The 22,672-nt window shown below is 43.6% G+C and overlaps 1 protein-coding gene across 1 annotated transcript in view; it reads left to right on the top strand.

The window, feature by feature from the left end:
- Window positions 1–497: 497 nt before the first annotated feature.
- LMNB1 (lamin B1) overlaps window positions 498–22,672 on the top strand; it is a gene marked incomplete at both ends in the record, with an annotated part of 54,395 nt that continues 32,220 nt past the window's right edge. The window contains one exon of the mRNA XM_080699574.1: window positions 498–856. Within this exon, the coding sequence (XP_080555700.1) occupies window positions 498–856 (359 nt within the window). The remainder of the gene's footprint in view (window positions 857–22,672) is intronic.

Below are 22,672 nucleotides of genomic sequence, written 5' to 3'. Positions count from 1 at the left end.
GCCCGCGACGGTTGCCCCAGGGCCCCAGTTTGAATTCACAGGCCCCGCCCCCGAGCCGCAGGGGCGCGCCGCCCGCTGCTGATTGGCCGGTGAAGGTCACGTGGCTCCCGCCATGTTGGGGAGCGCGGCGCCGGACCCGCGCCACCTCCGCCCCCCGCGGCTCGGCTCCAGCCCGCCCCTCGCGGCCCTCCCACCCGGCGCCGCGCCGCGCAGCCCAGAGGAAACAAAGTGCTGCGGGCGGGAGCCTCGGCGGCGGCGGCGCGCACCCGGCTCGGCCTCCCGGTCACCCTCGCCGCCGCCCGCGCGCGCCTGAGTGCGGCTTTCCTGCGATCGATTGATTCGCCGCGCTCCCCCCGCGCCCTTTGTGCGGTGGCAGCCCGCCGCCGCCATCCCAGGTGCCTGCCTCCCTCCCCGGCCTCTGCGCAGCGCGCGCGGGTCGCGGTAGAGCCCCGGCCCCGGCCCCGCCGCGCCTTCCCGCCGCCCGCCCGCCGCCCGCCATGGCCACCGCGACCCCCGTGCCGCCGCGGGCCGGCAGCCGCGCCGGCGCCCCCAGCACGCCGCTGAGCCCCACGCGGCTGTCGCGCCTGCAGGAGAAGGAGGAGCTGCGCGAGCTCAACGACCGGCTGGCCGTGTACATCGACAAGGTGCGCAGCCTGGAGACGGAGAACAGCGCGCTGCAGCTGCAGGTGACGGAGCGCGAGGAGGTGCGCGGCCGCGAGCTGACCGGGCTCAAGGCGCTCTACGAGACCGAGCTGGCCGACGCGCGCCGCGCGCTGGACGACACGGCCCGCGAGCGCGCCAAGCTGCAGATCGAGCTGGGCAAGTGCAAGGCCGAGCACGACCAGCTGCTGCTCAAGTGAGTGCCCGCGGCCGGGGTCCCGGGGGGCGGGCGTGCGGGCCGGGGCCCCGGAGGGCCTCCGACCCCCGGCTGGGGCGCGGCGGCCCCGCCACCCCAGGCGCGGGGGGCTGTGCGGGCGCGCGCTCGAGTGCGCGCCCCGGTTTCCGGCCGGCGCCAGACAAAGCGGCTGGTGGGTGTGCGGTGCAGGGACGGCCCGGCGGGGAGGACGCTCCGCCGGCCCCGGGAATGAATGAGCGCCGCGCGCGCCGAGGGAGGAAGGGGAGGGACCCGCGGCTCCCGGGGGTGGGCCCTGCTTTGGCGCGCTCATCTCGGTCCTATGACACTTTGAGATGGTTTGGCTGCCGGGGACTGGGAGGGAAGGGCGGGGTCTGAATGGCCTGCCGACCGCCCGCCCGGGGCCACTTGGGTTTCCTAAGCGTTTCCCCCGGGTAAGGTGTCCTGCCTTTTGCGGGGACAGTGTCGGGCCCTTGGGTGCTTCTGACGGTGGGGTTCCTTAAGCTGGGTGTGTGTCACGGTCAGCGTTCTCCGAGTCGCGGACCCCCCGCCATCCAGGCAGCAGGCCCTAAGCTCTTAGCCTCCCTCGAATAGAGTCGAGTTTTTGCATAGGTTCCCGAACTTTGTTGTTCTTGGGGAAGGGAGCGCTGGGACTATGCCGGGCGGGGGTAGCCTCGGGTGCAATGGGGGGCGTTGAATAAAAATAAGGGATGAACCGGGCATGGGGGCTCACGCCTGTAATCTCAGTACTTGAGAGGGTGTGACTCGAAGATTGTAAATTCGAGGACAGCCTCAGCAATGTAGGAGTCTCTCAGCAAACTATCGAGACCCTGTTTAAAAACAAAAAAGATTTGGGGACGTAGCTCGGAGGTTGAATGCCCTTGGTTTCAATCCCCAGCACCAACAAAAATGGGGGACATGGGAGCTCTGGGTGGGGGGGGGTGCTGAGTAATTTTTTTCCCTCTGAAAAGTTAGGGTAGTATAACTGTGTGCTAGGATTCCCTACAGCCCCGTCAGTGTGCTGTCTGTAGTCCTGGTTGATGCATGAATGTCGAGTGTCTCAGTGAAGGAGAGCGAGTTATTTCGCCTAGGGGTGTCCGAGTTTTCAGTCCCGGGCACAAAGGATACACTTGCACACCTTTCCTTGATTTTTCCGATGACCAACATGGCATAATTGTCCTTAGTAGGCAACAAGTGCTGATGTCACCCTGTAGAGATTTGTGTAAGTCCACAGTTCAAGGTCTCCATCATCATTGCCAGTTGACATCTCTGGAGGTGCTTGACTCCAACTTTGTCTCTTTGGCCCTGGGCATCGTTCTGTATTTGTGTGAGTTTCCTTCTCATAGTCTTCATGTGATTATATTTCTACTTATCTTATAGTGAAAAACATTCACAACTTATTCCTTCAATGTGTTGCCTAGGCTGGACTCCTGGGCTCCACTTCAGCCTTTTCAGTAGCTGGGACTGTCAGTGTAGCCTGGCTTTACTATCCTTTTGAGGAGGCAGTCACATCTGTTTTTATTTCCTTAGGTATTTATATACTCAGTTCTAGATCTCAAAATTAATAGTAAACTTTATTTCTGTTTCTTGGATTTACCAACTGTTGGGATCATCTTTTGAAATGGATCAAATGCACTGACTGTTTTCTCTCTTGCTCCACATTTTTTGTTGCTGAATTTCTTCAAGTTTTAAATGTCACTTCTTGTAAAACTTGCCATTTTTATCATGTTCCACTAAGAAGAAAATAACAGCCAGTTCTGTGGGAATCATTTTGTTGGGCCCATTCCAATTTCAGAAATAATAAAACTTGCCCCATCAAATATCTGATAAGTATCAGTCACTGTTCTATGTGTAAAGGATAAGAAGTTTAAAGAAAAATTAGTGTCCTACCTTGTTGAGAGTGCAGTGGGGGGTGATACCAGCAAGCAAATAAGAATTGTCTTTTGTCTGATCTGAAATGTTTTGATGCTGGTGTTTTTGTAATCTTTCCAGAAGATACCCTCTGACGGTTTTCACTGTAACAAGGCTGCCACCTGGCTGACAGTAGTTGTAAATGTTATGAATTAGGAAATGCATCCTGGTTTCAGCAGGATTAAGAAGTGAAAAGAAAGCCAGGCCTGTGCTGTAATCCCTGTACTTGGAAGGCTGAGATAGGAGGATTGCAGGTTCCAGGATGGCCTCAGCAAGTAGTGAGATTCTCATCAATCAAGCAAGACCCTGATTTCAAAATAATAAGAAAATAATGCTGGGGTTGTAGTTAAGAGGTAGAATGCCTCTGGCTTCAGTCCCTACTTACACACACACACACACACACACACACACACACACACACACACACACACGAAATGTGTGTGTAGGTCTGGGGGTCTGACTCAGAGATAGAAGGCCCCGCCGGATGTGGTGGTGCATGTTTGTAATCCCAGTATTCTGGAGGATTGTGGTTCGCGGCCAGCCTCAGCTACTTAGTGAGGCCCTTTGCAACTCAGTGAGACCCTGTTTCAAAATAAAGAATAAAATATAGGGCTGGAGTGTAGCTCAGAGATAAAATGCCCCTGGGTTCCATCCCCAGTATCGCAAAAAAAAAGGGGGGGGGATAAAGATAGAGATAAAGCCCCTGGAATCAATTCCCAGTACCACATATACAAACACAACAGAATCAATGATATGTGTGTGTATGTGTATGTATATATATATATCTACGTATGTATTTGTGTATCGTAATAAGAGGCGCTAGGAGAATTAAAAATAAAGCAGGGTAAAGGAATCGTATGATCAGTAAAGGCTTGTCTATCTGAGTTATCAAGTAGTGTTCCAGGATCATGTTTTTCTGTTTTTTTTTTTTTTTTTTTTTTTTTTGTATTAGGGATTGTGCCCATAGGTATTTTACCTCCAAGCTACACCTCTAGCCTGGTTTTTTCTTTTTAATTATTTGAAAACATGGTCTTAACTAGGTTGCTGAGATCCTTGCTAAGTTGTCGCAGCTCGGTTGCTTAAAACATGGCACATTTTAGTTGTTATTTGGGCCATGAAATTTTCTTTGTGATACTAGGGATGGAACCCAGGGGCATTCTATCTCCGAGCTACACCCCAGCCCTATTTTTTATCCTTTATTTTGAAACAGGGTTTCACTAAGTAGCTGAGGCTGATCTTGAACCTGGGATCCTCCTGTCTCAGCCTCTCAGGTACTGGGTTTACAAGCTTGCAATACCATGCCCACTTTATTCTGGTGTTTTTTTTTTTTTGTTTTGTTTTTTTTTTTTGGTGGTACTGGGGATGGAACCCTTCTTGGGCTACACTCCCAGACCTATTTTATATTTTATTTGGAAACAGGGTCTCTTAAGCCAGAGAGACTGGCTTTGAACCTGCATGAGCCTCCTGTCTCCACCTCCCAAGCAGGGGGATTATAAACATGCACCGCCACACACGGCTTTTTATTCTGTATTTTGAAAGGGTCTCACCAAGTTGCAGAGTCTCACTAAAGTAGCTTAGGCTGGCTGCCAACCTGCAACCCTCCTGTCTCAGCTCTCCAGTACTGCAATTACAAGCTTGGGCTGTGTCTGGCTAAATGATACATTTTAAAAAGTTATACATAAACTCAGTGAGACCTTGTTTCAAAATAAAGAATAAAAAATAGGGTGGGGGGGATGTAGCTTCAAGGTAGAATGCCCCTGTGTTCCATCCTCAGTACTTAAAAAAAAAGTTATACATACAAAGGGATGACCATGTGATGTTTTAATACATGTATACATGGTGTAAGTCAGTATATATAGCTGGGTAGAGTGGCACATGCCTTTTATCCCAGTGCTTATGTGGTTGAATCCAAGGGTCACAGATTTGAGGCCAGCCTCAGCAGTTTAGTGAGATCATATTTCAAAATAAATAACCAGGTATAGTAGCACATGCTTGTAATCCTAGTACTTGGAAGCTGAGACCAGAAAGATTGCAGGTTTGAAATCATGCTAAGTGAGACTCTTAGCAACCTAACAAGACTGTTTCAAAATAAAAAATAGAAAGGTCTGGGTTATAGCTCAGAGGTTGAATGTCCCTGGGTTCAATCCCGGTACCACAAAAAAAGTAAAATAAACAAGACTGGGGGTTTAGCTCAGGGATGGAATACTCCTGGTCTCTATCCACAGTACCCAAATCCAGAAGTCCTCATGATAATAAAATAGGGTAAACATATTTGTTACTATAAATGCTTATCATTCCTTTTTGGTGAATATGTTCAAAACAATTTCTCTTAGGTTTTTGAGATATATGGTAAACAATTGCTATCTCCTGTCATCATACTCTGCAGTAGCACACCTGAACTTGGTCCTAGCCATCTATAATTTAGTGCCCATTAAGCCACCCTTCCCTGTCTCTCCCCAGTATCTGGTAATCTTTTGCCTTCTAATCTAATCTACTTTTTTTTTTTTTTTTACTTTTGAAACGAGTGAGATTGTGGTATATACTTTTGTCTACATTTCATCTAGAATTTGTTAAAAATGTCTGGTGATGACCCCTTTCCCTGTTCACTTTGTTGCTATGAGTTTACTCCACATTGTGTACTTTACTGCTTTTTTATTAGGGGCTGGTGAGAAGGCTAATGCCTATGTAGTAATCCAACATCTTGGAAGTCAGTTGTTTTTGAGCAATAAAAGTATAATTTGGAAAGTAAAAAGGAGGAATTATTTTATTGAGTCTTTTGAATTTGTTTAAAAATATATTTTTTTGGTACTAGGGATTGAACCCAGGGGCATTCTATCTCTGAGCTACACCACCAGCCATATTTTTGTTTGTTTATTTTTGTGGTACTGGGGGTGAAACCCAGGGGCATTCTACCTCTGAGCTACACCTTAGCCCTATTTTCTATTTCTTCCCTTTTTTTGGTGGGGGTGGAACCCAGGGGCTTTTCTACCCCCAGGCTATACTCCCAGACTTATTTTTATACTTTATTTGGAAACAGCTGTTGAGAGCCTCAGTAGCGGAGGCTGGGAGGCTGGCTTCGAACCTATTTGATCCTCCTGTCTCAGCCTTACAAGTGCAAGGATTACAAGCCTGCGCCACCACACCCGGCTTCTATTCTTTATTTGGAAACAGGGTCTCACTAAGTTGCAGAGGGCCTCACTAAGTAGCTGAGGCTGGCCATGAACCTGTAATCCTCCTGTCTCAGCCTCCCAAATACTAGGATTACAAGCATGTGCCACCATGTCTGGCCTGTTTTTTCTTCTTTATTTTGAAACAGGGTCTCACTGAGTTGCAGAGGGCCTCACTAAGTAGCTGAGGTTGTCGGTGAATATATTTTGAAACAGAGTCTCACTGAATTGCAGAGGGCCTCACTAAAGAGCTAAGGCTGTCCATGAATTTCCATCATTGGGAATTTCGATCCTTGGGCTCAGGTCTCAGCCTCCCAAATGCTGGGATTATAAGTGTGCACCACGACACTCACCACGCCCGGGTCCCTGCGGTGTTTTTTAAATTGTCATATTTGTATTTTAGAATAATGAAAATATTAGCCTGCTTTTAGGTGTTTTTGTACATAGGGTGATTAATTGAACAATAACAAAATTTCCATTCCATGTATTTTTTGTTTTTATTTTTTCTGGGCACTGCTAGAGATTGAATTCAAGTCTGTGTGCATTCTTGGCAATTACTTTACTACCGAGCTATGTTCTCAGCTCTTCCCTTTTAATTTTTTAAATACATTGATTTTTATCCTGGTTGAAGCAAGTTGCTAATACATAACCTGGCCTTAAATAAATTTAGTTTTCAGAATAACTGGGAGTACTTGTGTTGTCAGCTTCATGTCACTGTAACAATATTTGAGATAATTCACTTAGAAGGAGAACAGTTTTATTTTGGCACACTGTTTTGGAGGTGCCAGTTCATGATCTGTTGGCCCCATTGTTTTGGGGCTGTTGCAAGGCTGCGCATATTGGTTGGAGTGTATGTGTGGAGGAGCAAAAACCACATGCTTCAAGTTCAAGTACCAAAGTAAAGGAAGGGAAAGAAACTAGGGTATCACCTTCCTCTTGAGAACACACCCCCACGTATCTAAGGACCTCCCACTAGGCCCCACCTCCTAAAGGTTCTACCACCTCCTAATGGTGCTACCCTGGGACCACACTTTGAACAGGTAGATCTCTGAAGAATAGTCAGGATGCAGACTTCAGCAGGACCAAACGTCTAGGAAACAAGTCCTAAGTCATTCAACTGCCGTGCCATTACCTTCCCGTGCTTTCAAAGACAGGTAGAGCAAGATAACCTCTTGCAGTTGTTTATTTAACTTTGGGGATGAGAGTAGGTAATCTGGTATACACAGATTCAAGGGATTAAACAGAATGAAGGATAGAACACTGCAAAAATAAGCTGCCAAGTCTTTGTTACTTTGTGTAGTCCCTGCTTATGTTTTTTTTTTCACTCATCCTGATGATGTTACCTCTAATGTGCCCGAATTAGAGATATTTATGTGTTTGTTTGTTTATTTATTTATTTTTGTGGGTCTGGGGATGGAACCCTGGGGCATTTGACCTCCGAGCTACACCCCCTGCCCTATTTTTTTAAGTTGCGGATGGTCTCACTAAGTAGCTGAGGCTGTTCGCAAACCACAATCCTCCTGTTTCAGCCTCCCGAATGCTGGGATTACAAGTGTGCACCACCACGCCAGGCGAGATCTTTAGATTTTTCTGTTATTAGTGTTGGTTTTTTTTCACATATACATGGTAAGAATGAGCTTCAGTTGTCAAAGGGAGATGGAACCCCATTTAACTGAACTCCCCAGTTATTTCTTTTTTTAATTTTAGATTTATAAATTTATATTATAAATTGTTCAGTAGATGATCTACAAATGAAATAATTGATGTTACTGTTTCTATTGGTTTACAAGTATGCAAATCCCTTTAGAAAGCAGATGGCTAGAGTTTTACTCATTGCAGCTCTGATATATCTGAATGATACCTGAATACCTAGAAAGTTTTATCATCCTATAACTAAACTTAAATGCTTCTAAACCACAGATAACTGGTGATATAGGACAGTAGTTTTGAAAAACAGGCTGTTAATATAAACAGAAAATAGGATTTGAGGCAGGGAATTTAGTACAAAGATATACTGAAGATGTTTTACTTCCTTCTGAAAAGTATTAAAAAGAGGGAGGAAGGGATGGAGGGGGGAAAGATGATTGGTTGGTTGGTTACTTGGGAAATTAAGAAGATGCAAAGAGCTCTTTAACAACCAGTTGCATTTCTCTGTGTTCATAGAGCTCTTTAACAACCAGTTGCATTTCTCTGTGTTTGTCACAGTCTAGGTGATGAGTCTTTTTTGTGTTGAACCCCCCCGGTTTCCTAATCAGTTTTAACCCTATTTTTTCAGTGCATCTCTGTGACAAGGAGATTGTACTCTGGCAGCCATATGTTAGGAATTAAAGTAACCTTTGTTATACAAAAATAGATAATGAGAACCCATAAATAAACCAAGAAAATAATCTCTTTTAATTCTACCTCCTAAAGATAAAGAGTTCTAAAGGTTCCTGTCCATGTTGTTAAAAAAAAATGGGAGCCGGGTGTGGTGGCACACACTTGTAACCCCAGCATTCTTCAGGCTGAGACAGGAGGATCACAGTTCACAACAGCCTCAGCTACTTAGTGAGGCTCTTTGCAATTCAGTGAAACCCTGTTTTGAAATAAAGAATAAAAAATAGGGCTGGAGGAGTAGTTCAGAGGTAGAATGCTGTTGGCTTCTATCCCCAGTATGAGGGAGGGGGGTATGGAGCCAGGTGTAGTGGCGTATGCCTGTAATCCCAGAATTTAGGAGGCTGAAAAAGGAGGATCCCTGGTTTAAGGACAACCTCAACAAGTAGTGACATATCAACCTAACAAGACCCTGTTTCAAAATAAAATAATAAAATAGGGCCCTGGTTGTAGCTCAGAAGTATAGCCCTTGGGTTCAAGCCCCAGCACCCTCCCCCCACACACACAGGGTTCATGATATTAGTAGGAAACTTTTTCTCGTGCAGCACTAGTTTGTGAATATCTTTACGTATTTGTAAACGTGTATATTATTTAATACATTTTATTTATTTATTAATTATGGTGGTACGGGGGTTCCTAGAAACCCTTCTACCTCCGGGCTATACTCCCAGACCTATTTTTTAATTTTGGAAACAGGGTCTCTTAAGCCATCGTGGCTGGCTTCGAACCTGTGCGATCCTCCTGTCTCCACCTCCCAAGTGCAGGGATTACAAGCGTGCGCCACCACGCCCGGCATTATTTAACACTTTTTTTTTTTTTTTTTGGTGGTACTGGGGTTCCTGGAAGCCCTTCTACCTCTGGGCTACACTCCCAGACCTATTTTTTTTTTATTTTTATTTAGAAACAGGGTCTCCTAAGCCAGCGCGCGGCTGGCTTCGAACCTGCGCGATCCTCCTGTCTCCGCCTCCCAAGCGCGGGGATTACAAGTGTGCGCCACCATGCCCGGCATTATTTAACACTTTCTAAATGTAGAACTGGATAACCTGTATTGACTACTTAGTTTGCTGTGATCAAGGAAATTAATTTCTCAGCAACTTATTCTAACCAATTTTCTCAGAGGCCATAGAAGGGCTATTATTATCTAGCCTTTTCCTTATTAACACTATCAGTTTTTTGTTTTTGTTTTTGTTTTTTTTTTTTTTTTTGGTCCCCTGGTCAAATGTTGCTTAAGTTGCTAATTAAATATTAACCATGGGTAAAGGCAATACAATTCTACCAATTTTTTGATGCCACTAAGAAGAGTGGATGAGTACCCATATTCTGTTTGGAAGAGTTTAATATTTCTGGAGGTTCTTTTGGGTTGGCCATTTTTATTGCTCTATTTGTATTGCTAACATAAAGAAGTAAAAAGACTTTACTCTCAGGTCATAATCTTAGGTTCCTTTGTGTGTGGGGGGTACTGGGGGATGGAACCCAAGGGCTTTCTACCTCGGGCTACACCCCCAGCCCTATTTTTATAATTTATTTGGGAACAGGGTCTCACTAAGTTGCTGAGAGCCTTACTAATAAGTAGCTGAGACTGGCTTCGAACCTGTGCAATCCTCCTGTCTCACCCTCCAAAGTGCTGGGATTACAAGCGTGTGCCACCATGCCTGGCGTAATCTTAGGTTTCTGACAATAATTTTGGTTTAGGCCTAGGTGATAGGTGAAAGTGAAGCTTTGCTTAATTTGCTTAGTTGATCTTTTAAAAAATTTATATTTCTGGGGCCTGGAGGTAGCTCAGTGGCAAAGCAGGTACCTGCTTTGCAGGTGTGGCATTCTGGGTTCAATCCCCGATTCCAAAAAGACTAAAAAAAAAAAAAAAACCTTTAAAATAAAGGGTACCCTTTAAAAAGTTTATATTTTTACCTTCATTTTGTCTGGATTTGTTAGTCATAGAACTATAGCATTTTTACTCATAGTAGAGATCTTAAGTCTTCTGACCTAACCAATTCATTTTGTGGATACAGAAAGAGTGACCTAGATAAATTAAAAGACTTGTGCATGATGCAGGACAAAAAGAGCTGACATCTAGGCCAGGAGCATAGCTCAGGGGTAGAGTGCTTGCCTAGCATGTGCAGGGCTCTGTGTTCAAGCCCCACACCCAAAGAGCTGACACTTTTGTGTCTCTTCTATTTACTGTACAGATACTATCTTTTAAGCCTTTTTTAACCCCATAAATGAATGGGAAGTTTGAGGCTCAGAGAGATTATTTTGAGATTACATAGTAGATAACGATGGTAGAACTAGGATGAATCACAGATCTGTCTTTTAATGTCATGGTGGGGTTTTCACATGTATCCCCTCACTTACTCCTCACAGCAGCGTGGTTCTGCAGCCTCGGTTCTGGCTTACCAACAGGAAGCAGGCTCACTGAGCATGGTCACCGATGCTTGGGACACTCGGAAGGCTTACACAGGACAGTTGGTGCTCAGGTCCCTTTGGGAGCGACTTTTTTTTTTTTTGCAGGTCTGGGGATGGAACCCAGAGGTGGATTCGACCTCCGAGCTACACCCCCTGGCCAATATTTTTTTAATTTATTTTGAAACAAGGACTCACTGAGTTGTGGAGTGCCTCACTAAGTAGCTGAGGCTGTCCATGGACCGCGATTCTCCTGTCTCAGCCTCCCAAATGCTGGCATTACAAGCGTGCGCCACCACGCCCTGCTGGGAGCTACTTTTAGAACCTGTGCTAGGTGTTTATTTTTCACATTGTTGGTTAATACCCTCGAGGGAGGTGATTCTGGATTTGTCTGGAGAGTTCAGTATTGAAGTGGTGTTTGAAATACTGAGGATATCATTGGCTACTAATAATCCCAGCATTTGGGAGGTTGAGACCAGAGGGTAGCAGTTTGCGGACAGCCTCAGCTACTTAGTGAGGCCCTCTGCAACTCAGTGAGACCCGATTTCAAAATAAAGAATAAAAAATAGGGCAGGGGATATAGCTTGGAGGCTGAATGCTCCTGGGTTCCATCCCCAGACTAGCAAAATAAATAAATAAAACAAAAGCTACTTTCTGTGAGACCAGGAACATTGGAGGTCTGAGGATAGCCACAGCCATTAGTGAGACTCATCAACCCAACCTGGTGAGACCCTGTTTAAAAATAAAAATAAATTGGGCTGGGCATATGGCTTGGAATTAGAATGCTCCTGGGTTCAATCCTCAGTACCAAGAAAAAAAAAAGAAGCTAATTTCTACCTGGGTATGGTGGCAGTGCATGCTTGTAATCCTAGTACTTGAGAGGCCCAGACAGGAAGACCTCAGGTTCATGGCCAGCCACAACAACTTTGTGAGGCCCTCTTTAGCTTAGTGAGAACCTGTTTCAAAATAAAAAATAAAAGCCAGGCGTGGTGGCGCCCGCTTGTAATCCCCCCTCTTGGGAGGCTGAGACAGGAGGATCGCAGGGGTTCGAAGCCAGCGCTGCAACTTAGTGAGACTCTGTTTCCAAATAAAATATAAAAAAGGTCTGGGAGTATAGCCCGGAAGTAGAAAGCCTCTGGGTTCCACCCCTAGTACCACCAAAAAATAAATAAAATAAATAAAAAATAAAATTGAGCTGAAGGTATAGCTCAGAGGTAAAATGCTTCTGGGTTAAGGCCCAGTACACCCCACCCCCCACTTTCCAACTTTACTTTATTCCTTAATAATTCAAAGTAAATATTTCCTCAATATCTCCTCTCCTTCCCTCAGACTAGAGATTGAACCCAGGAACATTCTGTCTAAAAGATACATTCCCAGCCCTTTTTTCATTTTGAAACTGAGTCTCACTAAGTTGCTGAGGGTCTTCCTAAATTGTTTGAGGCTGGCCTCTAACCCATGATCCTCCTGTCTCAGCCTGTCTTACATTTATATTATTTTATTTTGTTTGTTTGTTTGTTTGTTTGTTTTACTGGGGATGGAACCCTGGGGTATTCTACCACTGAACTACACCCCCAGCTCTTTTTTTTTTTTGTTGGTAGTACTGGGGGGTGGAACCCAGAGTCATTCTACCTCTGGGTTATACTCCCAGGCCTATTTTTTATTTTTTAATATTTTATTTGGAAACTGTCTCACTAAGTTGCTGAGAGCCTCACTAAGTAGCTGAGGCTGGCTTCGAACCTGTGTGATCCCCGTCTCAGTCTCCCAAGTGCAGGGATTACAAGCGTGCGCCACCACGCCCGGCCCAACTTGAGTTTTTATTCTATATTTTGAAACAGGGTCTCACTGAGTTGCAAAGGGACTCACTAAGTAGTGGAGGTTGTTCTGTCTCAACCTCCCAAATGCTGGGATTACAAGTGTGCACCACCACGCCTTGCTGGCATTCTACTTTTGAGCTATACCTTCAGCATGGTTTTATTTCTTATTTGGAAACAGGGTTTCATTAGGTTGATGAGGGTCTTACTACTTGCTGAGGCTGTCCTTGAACCTGTGATCCTCCTTAAGCCAGCCTCAGCTAAGTAGTGAGGCTCTCAGCAACTTGGGTGAGACCCTGTTTCCAAATAAAATATAAAATAGGTCTGGGAGTATAGCCTGGAGGTAGAAAGCCTCTGGGTTCCACCCCCAGTACCACCAAGAAACTTACTGAAAATGATCAGTAAATGTTGGAGCAAATAGATATTTAACATGCAGTTTAGGCCATAATAAAATAAGATTATTTAGTTTTAAGACAGGAGATGTTTATGTAGGCATATTGTTTTAAACCCCAAGTAAAGTTAATTTTTTTCTTTAAAAAAAAATCTGGTTCATGGCTGCATAATAAAGGCCATGTAGAATTTGGGTTCTTGGTATGAAGATACCCCCAGAAATGAGTTTATTTGGTGGTCACTTGAATAAATGCACTAGTGTTGAGTGGTATTCAGCTGCCACCAGACAGCTGTCCAGAGAACCTTATGGTATATTAAAACATGAACAGAGCTCAGATAGCTGGGCTTATTTGGTCTTGTTCACTGTGAAGAGGGGGTCTGTTGTGAAAGATTTGAAAATCTGTTCTGTGGAGAGTAGAAATAACAATTTTGTATAGGATGACTTGTTACTTGTCTGCAAATGAGAGACTAAACAGTATTTTCCCTTTGTCCCTGGAATTTATTTTTCTTTATTTTTATTTTTGCAGTACTGGGGATTGGACCCAGGATATTATATTTTATTCTTTACTTTTCTTATTCTTTATTTTGAAACAGGGTCTCACTTAGTTGCAGAGGGCTGCAAACCCATGATCCTCCTGCCTCGGCCTCCCAAGTACTGGGATTACAAGTGTGTAATCCATGCCTTGCTTATTTTTATTTTGTTTTATTTATTTTGCAGTACTGGGGAGGAACCCAGGGGCATTTGACCTCTGAGCTACAACCCTTTGAAATTTGGTCTCCCTGAGTTGCAAAGGGCCTCACTAAGTAGCTGAAGCTATCTGCCAGCCATGATCCTCTGATCTCAAGCCTCCCAAATGCTGAGATTATAAGTGTGTACCACCATATTTTAATTTTTTTAAAATAAAAATAATTTTGAAGTGAAAAGCTAGTTTAAAAAGGGCACCTAGTTAAAAAAGGTGGCTGGAGCTGGACATGGGGGTGCATGCCAGTAGTCCTCGTACTTAGGAGGATCTCAGGTAGGCCAGCCTTAGCAACTAAATAAATCCTGTTTTAAAAGGGCTGGGGTATAACTTGTTGGTAGAATGCTCCTGGGTTCAATTTCCAGTACCAAAAAAGAAAGGTAGCTAGGCATAGGCAGAGAAGGCACATCATTGGCTTGTCATTCTTTGATTTTCTTTGATCTGCCTTTTAGTCTCATTTCCATTCAGAATACAATATATACATGACTAAAAATTCTCAATCTGTGTATATGTTGAGTATCTACTCTTTTATGTAAAATGAACTTGACAATCTATAATAGCTTCTCAAAAATACTAGGAAGTGATCTAAATAGCCAGAGGGTTTTGCTGTAAAATACTAACTGTAGCTTTTATCTTTTTTTGTGTGTGTGTGGTACTGAGGATTGAACCCAGGGGCATTCTACCCCTCTATACCCCCAGCTTTATTTTGTTTTCTTTATTTTGAAACAGGGCCTCTTTTAAGTAACTGAGGCTTCCTTCGAACCTGTGATCTCTCTGTCTCAGTCTCCAAAGTACTGAGATTATAAGCCTGTGCCTGCATAACTATAGCTTATATATATATATATATATATATATATATATATATATATAGTGTGTGTGTGTGTGTGTGTGGGTGTGTGTGGGTGTGTGTGGGGTACTGGGGGTGGAACTCGGGCTTTTCTACCTCTGGGCTATACTCCCAGACTATTTTATATTGGAAACAGGGTGTCACTAAATTGCCCAGAGTCTCACTAAGTAGTTGAGACTGGCTTTGAACCTGTGCTATCCTCCTGTCTCAACCTCCCCAGTGCTGGAATTACAAATGCTCTTAACTGTAGCTTTTAAGTCTCTTCTTGAGCTGGGTTTGGTGACGCCTATGATACCAGTACTTGGGAGGCTGAGACAGGAGGCTTGAAAGTTCAAGGCCAGCCTCAGTAACTTAGTAAGACACTGTTTTCAAAACTAAAATTAAATAGGGCTGGCATGTAGCTCAGAGGTAGAATGCTCCTACATTGAATTCCTAGTGCTAAAAAAGAAAATATCTTCTTAAGTCAATTTTTTTTTTAAGGTACTGGGGATGGAACCCAGGGACATTCTACCTCCGAGCTTACACCCTCAGCTCTATTTTTTAATCTTTTTTTTTTTCTTGAACCAGAGTCTCACTAAGTAGCTAAGACTGGCCATGAACCCAGATCCCCCTGTTTCAGCCTCTCAAGTACTGGGATTACTAGGAGAGGGAAGGAATATGCCATAGACAGCTAATAGTTCTGTTGGGCATCTATAATCACAGTATATATTCTACAGCTGTGTGTTATTCTTGAGTTGCTTCTGTATAATGTTAATAGAAATGCAAATGTCTCTTTTCTAGCTGATTGTTACATTAGATCTCATTATTTAATGTGACTGGTGAAATTCAAGCTTACTAGAAAGCTAACTTTGCTAAACAAGTACATTCTTGGCACAGTGTCAAAGCTGGGTGTGGTGGTGCATGCTTGTAATTCCAGTACTTGGAAGGCTGAGACAGGAGGATTCAGGTTCACGGCTGCCTCTGGTACTTAGTAGTGCCTTCCACAACTTACTGAGACCTTGTTTCAAAATAAAGAATAAAAAATAGGGCTAGAGGCATAGCTCAGATATAGAATGCTGAATACCCCTCGATTCTATCCCTCAGTACCACAAAAAACAAAAACCAGACTGCCAACTACATCTTATAAAATGACTTGTTTCCTAGGCTGCATTGAGGTTTTGGTTCTTGTGTAAAATATCTAGAGTAAACAGGTTTTTTTTTTTTTTTTTTTTTTTGTGGGTCTGGTTATGGAACCCAGGGGCATTTGACCTCTGAGCTACACCCCCTGCCTTGTGTTTTATTCTTTATTTTGGAAGAGTCTCACTAAGTTGCGGAGGGCCTCCCTAAATAGCTGAGGCTGTTCGTGAACCACTATCCTCCAGTATCAGCCTCCCAAATGCTGGAATTACAAGTGTGCACCTACCACGCCTGGCTTGAAACAGGTATGTTTTATAACTTATTTTTAGGAATGTGTGTATATCTAGCATTATATTCACATGTTGAATTAAATGAAAATGGGAGGCTGAGATAGGAGGATCATGTAAGTTCAAAGCCAGCCTCAGCTACTTAACGAGGCTCTCAGCAATTTAGTGAGAGAGACCCTGTTTCCAAATAAAATATAAAATAGGAGCCAGGCGTGGTGGCGAACGCTTGTAATCCCAGCATTCTGGAGGCTGAGACTGGAGGATCGCAGTTCACGGACAACTTCAGCTACTTAGTGAGGCCCTTTGCAACTCAGTGAGACCCTGTTTTAAAATAAAGAATACAGCTGGGCGTGGTGGCGCATGCTTGTAATTCCCGTGCTTGAGAGGCTGAGACAGGAGGATGGCACAGGTTCGAAGCCAGCCTCAGCTACTTAGTGAGGCTCTCAGCAAGTAGTGAGACCCTGTTTCCAAATAAAATATAAAATAGGGGTGGGAGTATAGCCCGGAGGTAGAAAGCCTCTGGGTTCCACACCCAGTACTACCAAAAATAAAATAAAATAAAAGAATACAAAATAGGGCAAGGGGTGTAGCTCGGAGGTCGAATGCCCCTAGGTTCCATCCCCAGACCCGGAAAAGTAAAATAAAATAAAATAAAATAGATCTGGGAGTGTAGACCAGAGGTAGGAAGCCTCTGGGTTCTATCCTCAATACCACAAAAAATAAAAAATAAAAAAATGAATTAAAATAAAAACACTTGGAAGGTCTATTTAGATGGAGAAATAGTTTAGTCAGGCAAATCAATAACCTTCTGAACAAATTCAGTCAGGAAACACATTCAAAGAAAAATGTGATCTTAACACCTTAAATGATGTGTGATAGCTTTCAATAACTTTGGATTCCTGTCCAGATTGTTGTCTGCTCCAGCACATTATAAATACCACTTTGTGCTTAAATAATAGTTTAGCAAATTAGTGTGTGTATGTTTTAGATAAATGTCCGGTTCTGCACTTTGACCATGTGCTGATAATCAGCCACATCTTACTTAATGTAACACAGAAACTATAACAAAATTAGGTTCAAAATGTTAACTCACTGTGTGGCCTCTGTACCCTTAGGATTGGCAGCTCATCTGACATACAACTCATTTATCCATGACTCTTAGATTGGGGTATAAATCCCCCCCCCCCCAATAATGGAGATCGAACTGAGTGTTCTTCTACCTGTAAGCTGCATTTCTAACCCTTTTAAATCTGAGCCAGGGTCTCTGCATGGCCGAGGCGGTGAGCTTGTCATCCTCTTGCTTCAGCCTCCCAAGTAGAGGGATTACAGGTGCTCCACTGTACCTGGTTTGAATATAATTTTAAGATTTTTTTCATGATTCACCTAGTCTTGGAAATGAGTGATTACAAGGAAAAGTAAGGAGGATGTTTAAGAATGTGAACTACAGAGATGTTGGAAATATCAGATGTTTTCTTAGAAAAGATATGGTATTTTACCTAGGAGGAAAAAAGCAGGATGGGGCTTTCAATGATATTGTGTATAGGTTATTTTTTTCCCCTGTAACTCAAACCCAGAGCTTCATGTATGCTAATTTTGTGCTTCATCACAGAGTTACACCCTCAACTCCAGGTTCTTTTAACATGGCAAGATGATAATCATGTACAGATGTTCTGTATAGAAGATACAGTAATAAGTCTGGGCCTTGCCTTCAAAGGCTTTCTAAGCACATCTACAAAAATAGGAATTTGTGTGATCAGTGTAATGTATGTGGAAGGTGCAGAGTTAGTCACTTTCCTCCCTCTGTTGTCTTCTGAAGTGCTGATTTCCCCCCTCCATCGTTAATATTACGGACTAAAGGAGGAAGAGGAGGAATGTGTGAATGCAGAACATTTTGTTTGTTGAGCCAGAGTGTTGGGGTACAAGGACTGTCTGCTCTGTTTCTGTTGCAGGCACCCCCACACGCCTCTCTTCATTGTTTCACCTCCGCATCTGCAGGATAAACCGTATACCACTCAGACAGCCACATACACCTGTGTGTGGTGACGTGGGCTAGTGTGTGACTCGGAGCAGTAGGAAGCGATAGAGGGTCCCAGTTGTAGGTGTCCATCAACAGATGAAAGGCTTATAAAATGTACACACAGAATTCTAACCAGCCTCAAAGAAGAACAAAATTTCATCATTTGCTGGAATCTGGATGGAACTAGAGAATATCATGCTGAATGAGAGTATCATACTAGTCAGTCAAGAAGAAGGGTCAGGCATTTTCCCTCATTGTGGAAGCTGGGGAGAAGTTGGGATGCAGAAAGGATTCCAGGGACAAAAGGAAGACAACCAGCTGGATTTGGTGATATAGGTCTGTAATCCCAGTACGGGGAGGCGGAGACAGGAAGATCGCAGGTTTGAGGACAGCCTTGGTACGTAGTGAATTCATCGACTTTGCGAGACCCTGTTTCAAAAAGTAAAATAAAATAGGTAGGGCATTGGGTGTAGCTCAGAGGTAGAATGCCCCTTGGTTCAATCCCTAGTACCAGACATACACAAAAAGGAAAACCCCTAGTGGAGTGATGGAGGGAATCCTGGGGAGGGAGATTTGGTGAAGGAAACACTTCAGTGGACATGATGTACATACACAAGTTGTCAGTGCTAATCTTAATATCATGCACAGGGAGGGAGGAGGGTGGGTGTTGAGGGGAAGCTCACTAAGTGCTGTGTTCATATATGTTGCTATTACGCTGAACACAATCATGATGTAAGATTACAGTGCACAATAAAAATTAAAAAAAATTAAGGACAGGGAAGATGCCCAGCTGTCCTGTGAGGCACACACGTGCGCGCGTGTACACACACACACACACACACACACACACACACACACACACACACAGGAACCTTTTTACCCCAACTACTCCATAGTATCTATTCAATAATGTTTGTTGATTAAGTAAATAGATTTCAAAATTCAGGATCTAGAGAGAGTTCTTCCCCTTTTTTCTCTAAATTGTCTGGTGTGCCTATGTATAACTACATGTAACTATTACTGTATATTTGTTTGGGTTAGAAAAACTAACAGTTCATTCACAGACTTTAATGAGAAGGGTCTATAAATTACTTTGCACCAAAGAAATTGACTACTGCTTGAGTCCTCAGTGCCTATTATAATGCCTGCCACCTTCTTCAGCAAAAGACCTTGGTATGTGTGGCAGATCTAGACTGAGTGGATCGTAGAATAAGCTTGGTTCTCTGTACCCAGAGTACTAAGATTACAGTGCTGCACTGCCATGCCCAGCTGCTGTGAATCTTCTGTCTCAGTCTCCCAAGTACTGAGATGATAGGTGTACATTGACCCTGTTTGAAAATAAAAAAAAAAAAAATAGGACTGAGAGTGTAGCTCAGAGGTACAATGTTCCTGGGTTCCATCCCCAGTACCAAAAAAGAAAAGAAATAGGGTCTCTCAAAATTGCTTGGGCTAGTCTCGAACCTGTAATCCTTCTGTCTCAGCCTCCTGAATACTGAGATTACAAGTGTGTGCCACCACACCTGGCCTGCACTATTCTTTTTTTTTTTTTCTTTCAACTTGGAAGGCTGAGACCAGAGGATTATAGGTTCAAGGATAGCCTCAGCAAATAGTGAGAATCTCATTAACCTAGTGAGACCTTGTTTCAAACTAAAAATAAAATAGGACTGGGGTGTAGCTCAAAGGTTGAATGCCTCTGGGTTCAATCCCCAGCAGCAGCAGCAGCACCACCACCACCACCACCACAAAAAAAAAAGTTCTCCCCTTCTAGATTAGCTTTTGGTTAAAGTCTGCCATCTTGTGGCCTTTAAAAATAGGGGATTTAGAGGGAAAATCTGAAATTTTATATATAAAGACTTGCTTTATGACGCCAAATGAATAAAACATCTTTTCTTAAAATGGTAATTTCTTTTTTTCTCTTTCTTTTTCTTCCTTTTTTTTTGCAGTACTGGGGATAAAACTCAGGGGCATTCTACCTTTGAGCTATACTCTAGCCCAATTTTTTAATTATTATCAAACAGGGTCGTACTGAGTTGCAAAGGACCTCATTAAGTAGTTGAGGCTGTCCACGAGTCGTGATCCTCCTGTCTCAGCCTCTGGAATGCTAGGGTTACAAGTGTGCGCCACCATGCCCAGCTTGTAGTAATAATAATTTAAAAAAGTATTTAGAGAAAAATAAATCTTAGAATGAGTGTGTGATGTGTGTGTGTAAAAGTGTGGATTGAACCCAGGGGCATTCTACATCCAAGCTACACTCCCAGCCCTATTTTTATTTTGAAACAGGGTTTCTCTAGGTTAATGAGAGTCTCTCTACTTTTTGAGGCTTGAACCTGCAATCCTCCTGTCTCAACCCTGCAAGTACTGGGATTATAAGCCTATGCTACCAGACCTGGCATAAAGCAGTTTTTGTACAAAACATTAGGGGAGGCCCTTACTTGTAGTTAGGGTAATCTCAGTTTACCTTTTATATAAGAAAGGAAGGTGTTTGCAAACCTCTTGGGGTCAGTTATTTCTCATGATATCAAGAGATTTTCGGTATGACATATCATTAAGTTATATTTTTTTTCTTTTTTTTTTTTTTTGGCAGTACTTCAAGCAACACCCCAGCCCCCTTTTTTTTTTGTGGTACTGGGGGTGGAACCCAGGGACTTTCTACCTCTGGGTTATACTCCCAGACCTATTTTATATTTTATTTGGAAACAGGATCTCACTAAGTTGCTGAGAGCCTCACTAAGTAGCTGAGGCTGGCTTCGAACCTAGATGATCCTTCTGTCTCAGCATCCTAAGCGTGTGGATTACATTACAAGTGTGTGCCACCATGCCCCGCTTTTTATTCTTTATTTTGAAACAGGGTCTCACTGAGTTGCAGAGGACCTCACTAAGTGGTAGCTGAGGCTGTCCGGAACCGTGATCCTCCTGTCTCAGCCTCCTAAATGCTAGGTTTACAAGCATGCACCACCAATCCAGCTTATTATTAAGTTATAAAATTACTTGGCTTACAATTAAGTTATAAAATTACTTAAAATAACTTTTCATGAAGTGATTCCATTTTATATTTTGATTCTTATACATCTTGATTTCTTTTTTTGTGAACCTAGGGACATTCTACCTTTGATCTACACTCTCAGGCCTATTTTTTATTTTTTATTTATTTATTTTATTTTTGGGGGGTACTGGGGATGAAGCCCAGGGGCATTCTACTGTTGAACTACACCCACAGCCCTATTTTTTTATTCTTTATTTGGAAACAGGGTCTCACTGAGTTGCAAAGGGCGTAAGTAGCTAAGGGTGTCTGTGAACCACGATCCTCTTGTCTCAGCCTCCCGAATACTTTATTCGAGCACACCTGGCTTTATTCTTTATTTTATTTTATTTATTTATTTATTGGTGATACTGGGGTTCCTGAAAGCCCTTCTACCTCCAGGCTACACTCCCAGACCTATTTTTACATTTTTATTTGGAAACAGGGTCTCCTAAGCCAGCGCACGCAGCTGGCTTCAAACCTGCGTGATCCTCCTGTGTCTGCCTCCCAAGCGCGGGGATTACAAGCATGCGCCACCATGCCCGGCTTTTATTCTTTATTTTAAAACAAGGTCTCACTAAATTGCCGAGGGCCTCACTAAGTAGCTGAGGCTGGCAGTGAACCTGCGATCCTCTAGTCTTAGCCTCCCAACTGCTGCGATTGCAAGCATGTGCCACTAAACCTGGCATTATCTTAGTTTTTTTGTTTGTTTGTTTGTTTTTGGTGGTACTGGGAGTGGAACCCAGAGGCTTTCTACCTCTGGGCTATTCTCCCAGACCTATTTTATATTTTCTTTGGAAACAGGGTCTCACTAAGTTGCTGAGAGCCTCACTAAATAGCCGAGGCTGGCTTCAAACCTGTGTGATCCTCCTGTCTCAGCCTCCCAAGTGCAGGGATTACAAGTGTGCGCCACCATGCCCAGCCTTATCTTAGTTTCTAATATGCATTGTACTTAAACTTTCATTTCTTAAAAAAAAAAATCTTTTCTTAACATGCCTTTTTATAGAACAAGGAAGAAATGTGTTCTAATTCAGAGACAACCAAGATTCTGACACACTGGCCCTTTGTGAACTTCTTTGACCCAGTCGTTATTCACGTGACATCGAAAGAGAATGTTATTGAATAGTTGGAAATAGAGTTAGGGGGCTTAGGAAGGAGGTAAAAACACCTACCGGGTTATCAGAGACCGCTGATTCAGACCTGGCCCCTCTGGAGAGTCAGCCGGCTGTGGGGGAAGGGACTAACTGGCCACACGGCTGCAGAATTGTGCAGTCCTGATTGGCCGGCTGAGTCACGTGGTAGATCGGAGGCACCCATTTTTTTTTTTTTTAAGATTTAAAGAAGTTTATTAGAAAGATAGAAATACAGAGGATAGGTACAGCTCCATACCAATCTGGCATGGAGGGGTGACTCGAATGAGTACACCAAAGGGATCGCACGTGGACCGGACTTTTATACCCATGACCTCCATCTTGTTTATATAATTCTGACGTAGTGAAAGTGTGAACGTCCCTATGTTTTATAGGCATGCCAATTCTCTCGCGGCATCTGTAGTCTCACGATGTTTAGAGTCTCAAGGTGCCTGGAGTCTCGTGATATTTCCACTTCTGGCTTCCAGGGTTCTACCTCCTGTTCCTGCTGCTGAGATCATGTGGGGGAGGGACCCAACTTATCAGTTATCTCCTGAAAACTCTAATATACCTGAATTGCTTCTCTAATTTTAGGAGGTTTGGGCAGCCCT

This window comes from Muscardinus avellanarius, assembly GCF_963383645.1.
Source record: "Muscardinus avellanarius genome assembly, chromosome: 7".
Taxonomy (NCBI): domain Eukaryota; kingdom Metazoa; phylum Chordata; class Mammalia; order Rodentia; family Gliridae; genus Muscardinus; species Muscardinus avellanarius.
Note: the sequence above shows the minus strand (reverse complement) of the source record. Positions and strands in the feature narration are given on the sequence as shown.